The following is a 9,331-nucleotide window of genomic DNA, read 5'->3' as shown; positions in this document are numbered from 1 at the left end:
GCCTCTCGAAGTACATACACCGACGGAAAACAGGTTGTTGCGCACTTTCGGTACATAGAGCACATTTTCTATGCGCGCCTCGCGCCACACGCCGTTGACGAGCTTATCGATAATTACAGTTCCTTCGCCTGACACCTCGCACACGCCGTCGTCTCCGACCGATACCGTTGTGCCTCTGAGCGGACGGAACTCGGTAAACCATTCACGTCGAAACGTGATGTGCCGTGAAGCACCACTGTCGACATACCAGATATCTTTCTTATCCAGTTGTAGCCATTGATTTTTGACATTCTCAGGCATTTTACCAAACCGACTGTTTTTTTAACTGTTGTTTACACTTCGCGAACTTTCAACGATAAACACGCTTCCTCGCGTCTCACTTTCGTCACTGGCAGTTTTTCTTTGTTTTCGCGTCGGGCAATCACGTGCGTAATGCCCCTTCTCTTGACAACGATAGCACTCGACGTCCTTTTTTTTCTTCTCACGTCTTTTGTTTACCTCATTTCTTCCTTTCGAGTCTCCTTTGTGTTTTGAACTGCCAGCCTCTCGCTGATGATCCGCATCGCTGAAAATGCCGTACTTTCTTCCTTTTCAGCTACCAAACGACTTTCCTCGGTGATAAGTCGTTCTTGCAGATACTCTACGCTTTGTCGATCAGGATCGACACTGTCCCACGCTGTCTGCAGGATGCTAAATTTTGAGGTTAAACTCGATAGTATTTTCGCCATGATTGTCAAGTCGGACACATTGTCTCCGAGATCACGTAACTGTATCGCCAAATTCTGTACTTTTGCTACATGCTGAACGGTCGAATCCGTCGCTCCCATTCGATATTCATGGAACCATTTCATTAATACGAGCTTGTTCGCTGCTGAATTTTGCTGGTGGATTTTTGCGAGTGTATCCCACATTTCCTTGCCGGTACATACTAGTAAACTTTCTAGTTGTTTGTACTCCATTGCTCTCGAAATGATAAATATCGCTTTTGCGTTGTCTTTCACCCACGCCTTCACACGCTCCTCTTCAGCTGCTGTAGGTCTTACGTTTGTACCGTCTACAATTTCGTAAAGACCACAAGCTCTCAAAGTCGCTTCCATCTGGAATTTCCATTCGAGGAAATTTGTTCCATCGAATTTTGGCACGTGCCCCACAGAAAATTCGTCTGGCATTTTTATTTATACTTAGCAAATTGAACGCACTGTAATCGTGCCTGGGCCCATAACCTGTTGAGGCTTGAATCAGTTATTAAATTCAATTTGCTTTTTGAGAAGAAAAAAAAGGTCTTTATTGATGAACAGACGAGACGAGACTGACTCGCATGGCAACGATGCAAGAGTCTAACTTTCCTTTTTTTTTGTTAGAGTAACATGGCAACGCGACGGTCAACCCGAATAACAAAAATAGTCGAGACATGACACGGAGGCACTCGGGCCTTTTCGTTAAACATCGATAGCGCACCCACATTACTCACACAAGCACACTAAGCTGATTCAACATGTTTAAATACGGGCAGGCGCGTGCATGATCGGATGGAATAACAAGCCGACTTACTTTTGGTGCTTGGTCTACGAGATCGCGGATTGATGATGAGGTCCGCTGTCCACGCAAGAGCGCCAGGAAGGCCCAGTGAACGATGACTGGATGGTCTCAGAGAGCACACGGCGTACAAAAATAGATTAAATAAGCACTGAGATGCGCGACGAACAAAGGCACTAGTTTTTGCGTGAACTGACGCAAGCAGAGTGAATTTTACTGACGTGGACTTAATTCCTTTGACTCTCGTACTGACGCTCTGCGCTTCCGCGGGACCTCTATTTATACCCCGAAAAAAGGGCGTATTGCCCTTTATCTTGGATGCAAATGTTAGTTGCAATGTCACGCGAGATTTTTATAGCGTCCTATCGTTGTTAATTTAAAGTGCATCGTTAAAGAGGTTTCGAGAAGAAAAGAAATGATTTACGTTTTTCTTTAAAGAGGCAAGATTGCTCCAGACGGATAACGAATTCTGTTATTCTCGTGGAAAATATAGCTAGGTAAACAGACGGTTACCGTGCACTAGTTTTGCGTGCAGGCCAACCAGTTGTCAGTCGTGAATCCGATCTTAGATAACGTTACCGTGAGAAGCTATTCCATGTGTTTTATGATTTTTAAGCGCGATGTGGTGCCTGTTTTCTTAAGATGAAATTGTTGGTCAGTCTGGGACGACAAAGCTTGGATTTTTATTATTGCGTGACTTCGATACATTTATAATGTCTTTTGCAATCTTGTCACTTTTCGGGCCTGCATTAAGATTGTTATTCCTTCCGAGTTGATTAGCGTTTACTAGTTTTCGCGGAGCCCGTTCGGTCCCTCTTTTCAGATCTATCAAACCGTTATCAGCGGACTCCACTTGAATCTCGTAATCGCGACGTGGAGTCAATTCTTTTGAAAGAAAATAATCGTGATGTCTGTAGAACGTAAAAGATCGGTCAACTGTCTTTGCAAGGCACGTGCATTTTGGATAGTGTCTGTTCTCGATATTATGTCATCAACATAAGTATCCTTTAATAGTGCTTGTGCCGCAAGAGAATGAGTCATCTGACTCTTTATATATCAGCTGTCGTAAACATCGAACTGCCAAATAAAATGCGCATGCTTGACCGTACGTGACGGTATTCAAACTATAATTCTTCACGGATGCGTCTGTAGAGAAACGCCATAATATGCGCTGAAAATCCCGATCATTCTCATGAACTTGGCGATACATTTTCTATAAATTGGCCGTTACTGCAATTATGTCCGGAATCATATAATTATGTGAATTAAATTGTCTTGTAAGACGAATCCGACGAGGAGAGCATCGTTCAAAGACACACCCTTGTTATTTCTAGCAGAGGCGTCAAGTACCACGCGTAACTTGGTGCTGCTACTAGATTTTTTCAACACTCCGTGGTGCGGAGTAAACTATATTCTTGCGGTTGCTAGGATAGTGCGATTGACATATGCCCTAAGTCAAGGTATTCCTGTATGAAGTTAATGTAATGTTCGCGAATAACTTCATTGCCTTTGAGAATACGTTTAAAGCTATTTAATCTTTTAAGTGCTACTTCTTTGTTGTCGCCTATGGGCTATGGGTACCTTTTTCTCGCAAAACGGTAACTTTACTATAAATCTGCCATCGCTGGCACGCGTAGTGGTCTGCTCAAAGTATAGTTCACACTTCTTTTCTTTATAAGACAGCGTTCGTGCCCTTTTATCGTCATAATATTCCAATTCCCAGAATCGCTTTAGATTCTCGTTTAATGTTTCACAGGATTTTAATGAATACGTTAAAACACTTGTTGTTCTTTACTTGACTACCGAATTCTTGAATGTTACTAATGGAATGGGTTCTGCCATTACCCATCCTAGTTTCGTATTCTGCACTAAATAATCCTTACCGAGTTCTATTTTGTTCGCTTCTAACAAGTCAAAAAAGAATTCCGCGCCTATTAATCCACCGGTCCGTGTGAAAGTCCGAATCGGCTAGTCTGATGTTGGCAGGTATTTGCAATTTGTCACGTTCTATTTTTGCAGAAAGTAAATTCCTCGTGATTCGGGTACAATTAAACATTAAACGATGATTTCGAAATTAGAACATTTTTATCGCACTTACATCGCAAGCACTGTTAAACTGATTTTCGATTTTATTTAATCCGGTTACGATCTCGAAAGCTCTATTACATTTCAAACCTAATCTATTGTGGGCTGACCGAGTGATAAAGTTTGCTTCGCTTGCGCTGTCTAGAAGCACTCAAATTGGAACGCTCGAGCTATTACGCTGCGCTGTTATGCTTCCAACATAGCAGTGGCCATGAAAACACATCTTTCTCTTTCATTAGTTGACGCGTGATGAACCGCAACATTTACACGTGATTGCCCATTGTCGGCTTGTGTTCGCGATTCTTCTGATTTACCAGAATCTTTGCTAGTTGGTAGATGGCATAGCGTGTTATGTAGCCCGGAACATTCTCTACAAGAGCTCAATCGACAAGTTTTTACGTAGTCGTGCTTAGACAGTTTAAGCATAGTTTTAATCGTTTAACTTCTTTGATGTGCAATATAACTCTTATCGCGCTATTCTCCTTCTTTTGGCCTTTCTTATCCGCTGATCTTGACTCAATACGTTCGAGAGTTTGGCGTCTCCTTTTCAGGAACTCAAACATATCTAATTTTGCACTTTCGTCTAGCTTTATTTCCTCTTCCCAAGCTCGAAGAGTTCTAGCATCGAATTTAGATTCCATCATGTGTATTACGAGGTCATCCCATGTGTGTCTGCTTCTAAAACCTTCAACATTCGCAAGTGTCTAGCAGTATAGTCAACTAACTCTCGAATTGCCCTCGCGAATTCGTTCCCTACGGTCGGCATCGCGAATAAACATTAAATGTTTCTTTTTAAGCGATCTAGGATTGTCATACCTTTGTTGCAGTAATTCCCATGCAATATGGTAATTCTGCCCGGTTATCTCGATTGATTTGATTATTTTCACGGCGACACCGGAAAGCGATGACATTAAATACTGAAATTTTTTGATAGATGCGCCTTTTCATGTATAATTGAGCGGAAACTGTTCGAGAAGTACTTCCATTCCTCAATCTTTCCATCGAAACGCGCAAATAGGCAACTTAACTCTATTATCTATGCTAACCGAGCCTGTGGTGTTCGTCACGCGATCTAAAATGTCCGTTTATTGGACAAGTATGGCCGTTAACGTGTCGTTATCTCGCGATTGTGGTGGCTGATTGGTCGCCTTGAGTAACGAACTGAAATTGTTGCATCAGCTCTGTTTGTTGCTGTAGCAATTTCGTTATCGCGTTTGAATTTTGCAATGCAGCGTCTTTTTTGGACGTCTGCTTGATAAATTATTTCAATAAAATTTTTACCTCGAAATACTTTTCCTCGATCTGCTCCTCTTCTACTGCATCTTCCGCAGAAAGTTTGCCTAACTGTTCCAGTAACTGTCTTTGAATGTTCTCGAACTCGCGATATGCTTTTTCGAGCTTTTCAAACCTTGCTTGATCTTTGTCGAATCCAATGCCAGTCTTTCTTGTTGCATTGCTTCTAATACTTTCGTTCGCAGTCTTGTCATTTTGCCCTTTGCATAGCCTCACTAAATCGATAACTTCTAACATTGCTTGGCTCTCTGACTTTTCGTCACGCTCAGAATTCATCAGATCCGCACGAATCTTAATGCGATCCAAACTAGATCCAGGTATTATCGCAGGTATTATGCGGCTCGAAGGACCAACGTTAAAAATGGCAAAACACAATTGATTGCACGTAAAAAAATATTCTCCTTTATTGTCCCGTGTATATTTTCTTGAAAAGCAGGAGACTCACACACTTCTCAATTCGCGCCACTTACGCTACACCGCCCTCTCTTCTTAGTCGTTGGAATCACAGTGGAAACTCTAATGCGCGATATTTAAAAATAAACTTAAAACTAATACAGAAGATTTAGCTTACATAAACTCTCTTTTACATATATCCAGAGTAAGCATAAAAGAAAAAGAGTAAGAAAAATCAGAGATTAGAATTGAATAGATTTGTATTCTATTGTATTTAGTTACGATTACAATTAAGTATACAACATCTCTACGAGTTATACATAAAGTTAATGTTGAACAACATGTTATATATTATAAGAACATTTAATGTTTTACTTATGTACATCTTGTAACATTTTAAATAGCTTTCTTTTCTATTTTTATATTCACCATTACTTTGGTCTCCCAGCAATCCCAGTGGGAGAAACAAAACGCAGCGTTGATAATTTTCAATATTACCAACTTTACTTTCTTTTTCAACATCAATCAAACTTATTTTCGAACGTACCTTTGTCTCTCAGGAGCTGTTCGGGATCGCTTCGTATGAATCCGTACTTAAACATAGAATTCACACTACGCATGACATCCGTCATATGACATCTGGCATTCATTATTACGATGATGTCGTACATAGGATATGTTCGGGGAGCTCACTACTAGTGCTATCGAACGCTAACGCTGTCCGGAGAGCTCCCAACGCTACGAACACCATCCGTGACGTCATTGTCGATAGCGTTTGTCGCCATAACTTGCACTACCAACGCTCTTGCCTCCGAGGTTGTGCATGGGTAGCGTTAGCGTTTGTGAGTTTCATGAACGCTAGTAATAGTGAAGGCAGTGAACTGTTTTTTTCCATTTCAGTTTCCTGTAGTTTCCTGTCTCTTCTGTTCCTGCCATTTTCATGATTTTTATACATTAAAACATGCAGATATTAATAAATTACGCTATTTTTATCACGTAACTTTTTAAACATAATCTCAGATAACATAACTTTAAATTATGACAAATATGTGCAAATAAATAACATAAAAATTTTACTTTAAACTTAAATATTAAATCTATTTTATACCGTACAATACCATAATTTCAAAGAAAAAGAGGATTACCTTGGAATCAAAAATTATTTATAGCAATGAAGAGCAGGTACCAGTGCTACATCGTAAACGCTAAAAATCATTCATGGAACTCATTATCTCTATCGCGCTAATGGCTACATGAACAGTGTTAGTAGCGTTTGCATTGATAGCGTTGATAGCGTCTTCCCGAACATACCCATAGTGTGTATTCGGAGAGACGCTATTTAGCGCTACAAACTGTTCGCGGAGCTGTAGATAGCGCTAACAAACACGATGTCACTAATGGTAGCGTGTTACGTCACAACTGCGCGCTATCAACGCTATTCCTTCCAAGATAGTGTATTGGCGTTAGCGTTTACAGATCCGTGAACGAGCGTAGTGTTGCTAGCGTCAAGGTTAGATTAATGTTTGAGAGGATTCTGTTCTCAAGTGGCACCAAACTTTTCTGTCTTTAGAATTTCGTAGAGTACACGTACGTACGTAACGTGTGAATTTCAAATTTTATTAGTGAATTTTATAGTGAATGCAATCTCAATTTCAATCTCTGCAATTGATGGTTCGCCACTAAGCGGCTAGAGTAAACGTAATTTTTACTTGTGTATCATCTTTAACTTTTCAAAGTTTCTGCGAAGTTCAACTTGTGTATTTGATTTCATTACAAATATGAAAGTCAGAGGCATCTTATTACTGGTAATTTTTAATTCCCGTGTACGGAAAAAAGTTACGGTATAGCGCGGCAGAATATTCCGCTGCAGATGCTTAAAGCCCGTATTAGATGTAGGTACGCTTTTTCTCAAATCGATAACGGATACTCAAGGATTTTTTCTTTTATCTGATTAATTTACTGAGTGTAATTATTAATTTTTGATCTAGATTACATTATTCACTTCAGCTTAGGGAAAAGCTATCATTGAGATTGCGTTCTGTTATTCACTATGAGAAAATTAAAAATTTACATTACAAATATTTTACAAAACCCTAAAAATTTAAATTACAGAGAAAAGTTTGGTTGGTGATTGAAAACAGAATCCCTTACATTAACTTAACTTCGACGAATATATCTCTCTGATTAAACACTACCAACGTTACGCTAGGATCGTTCATGGAGCTTGCTAACGCTATCGCGCTATTGGTTCCACGAATAGCGTTGATAGTGTTTGCGCTTATAGCACAAATAGTGTAGAGTCTCTCTAGTAAGGAGTCAAATCATAAGGGGTATCGATCTCTGATTGGTCAGATTTCGAGGTCCTTGAAACGCCGCAGATCCTTTTGATGGATAGTGAATCTGTGAATTGGTGTGAGCAACTGTTTCATGGTGTAGAAGGCGCGAACGCGAAGTCGGACTATCAACTGTTAACCATGGTGGAATTGTGCTGTTTCCGACCATCTGGCAATGCCTTCTGGTTTTATGTCTTAACTCTTACTAGAGGAACTTTAGAATAGAATAGAATATCTCTCCAAATGCACCCAACAGTAACCTAGTTTCCACCGAGGGCTTAAACCGGATCAGAACGTAAGAACCAACCAACTACAGTCGAGTATTCCCGAACTGTCGTTCGACTGTAACAGGGGAATACTGTATAGTTGGTTGGTTCTTATATTCTGATTCAGTTTAAATTCTCGGTGGAAATTAGACCAGTGAATCCTACATTTCAAGTACGCTGGGTTTATTTGGAGTGACCCCGAGCAGCTCCCGAGAGACAAAACGAACAATGCTACTGTGTCATAAACTTAGTTTCCCAGGATTTAAACCAGATGAGAATGTAAAAACCAACCAACTATAGTCGAGTATTTCCCTGTTACAGTCGAATAACAGGGAAATGCTCGACTATAGTTGGTTGGTTCTTACATTCTGATCTGATTTAAACTCTCGGTGGAAACTAGGCCATAGTTGGAACACTTTGTGTAAGACACAGTACATGAACATATGAATATCTGGACGGAGTCTTCTCAGATGCGGCGGGTGAAGATTTTAGGGTTTGAGAGGGCCGCCATATTGTTTGTTGGCGGGAACTCACTAAGTTTACAAAGAAATGTCACTCATTGTTTCTGATTCACAAGCCATAAAGGGTTAATATAAATTCAAATGAATATTTAGAACGTATACCTAAAGACATGAGTAGTAATTGATGCCGATCTCGCAATGAACATGAAGTGATAATTAATCACATTCTTATCGAGCACTAACTTAAAATTTATCGCTGAGGGTTACAAAAGATCCGTATACAGAACGCTATGACATAGAGAGAGAATGGGGGGGAGAGGAAGGAGAGAGAGAGAGAAGGGAGGAGGGAGGAGGGGAGAAAGAGAAGGGAGAGAGAGAGAGAGAGAGGGGAAAAAGGACTGACTCGAGCACCGCAACTAATGCTTGCAATGCCACACTGATGCTGCTTTCTAGCGGTAAAATAATAAAGTAACTGTGGCTGCGTTCCGTTTCTCGCACGCTGCATTATTTATTCTTGTTAATCATCAAATGTTGAAACAAAGATAAATGATGCATTATCCGCTTCATGCGTGAAACGGAATTCAACCTGTATATGATATCGTTGCTGGATACCGTGACGTCCGTGACGAGAACAATAGTTGCTTTCCATTTATACTGATTCTCAGATAATTTTCACTTGTGACGCTTGTGACATCATAATTCAGTTGATTGCGCGTTCCTTTTACATTCTGACAAGTGACATTTAAGCTATGTTTCAAAATTCACTACCAGCGCTGCAAATCTACAGTTTATATTACATATACTATACATTTGCATCACTGGCAGCAAATTTTGGAACATAGCCTTAATTGAATTTTTACCTATAATCTGCACAAGATCGAGACCATGTGCTTATAAGCGAAAACTCAGTTAAATCTCACTTGTAGAATATATTAGGTGTACAAAAAAGTTCTGAGCTTTTTTT

At 40.1% G+C, this 9,331-nt stretch overlaps 1 protein-coding gene across 1 annotated transcript; it reads right to left on the bottom strand.

Moving 5' to 3' along the window:
* Positions 1–494: 494 nt before the first annotated feature.
* Positions 495–1,169, bottom strand: LOC108749275. The gene has a single exon (XM_018487855.1). The coding sequence runs from the start codon at positions 1,167–1,169 to the stop codon at positions 495–497; it is 675 nt and encodes a 224-aa protein (XP_018343357.1).
* Positions 1,170–9,331: the final 8,162 nt, after the last annotated feature.

This window comes from Trachymyrmex septentrionalis, unplaced genomic scaffold, assembly GCF_001594115.1.
Source record: "Trachymyrmex septentrionalis isolate Tsep2-gDNA-1 unplaced genomic scaffold, Tsep1.0 scaffold289, whole genome shotgun sequence".
Lineage (NCBI taxonomy): Eukaryota > Metazoa > Arthropoda > Insecta > Hymenoptera > Formicidae > Trachymyrmex > Trachymyrmex septentrionalis.
The sequence above is the reverse complement of the archived record's forward strand: the minus strand, read 5'-3'. Positions and strand labels throughout refer to the sequence as shown.

Bases quoted from the DNA above. Each gene is read 5' to 3' on its own strand.
- LOC108749275 (XM_018487855.1), bottom strand. From the start codon at position 1,169: ATGCCAGACGAATTTTCTGTGGGGCACGTGCCAAAATTCGATGGAACA.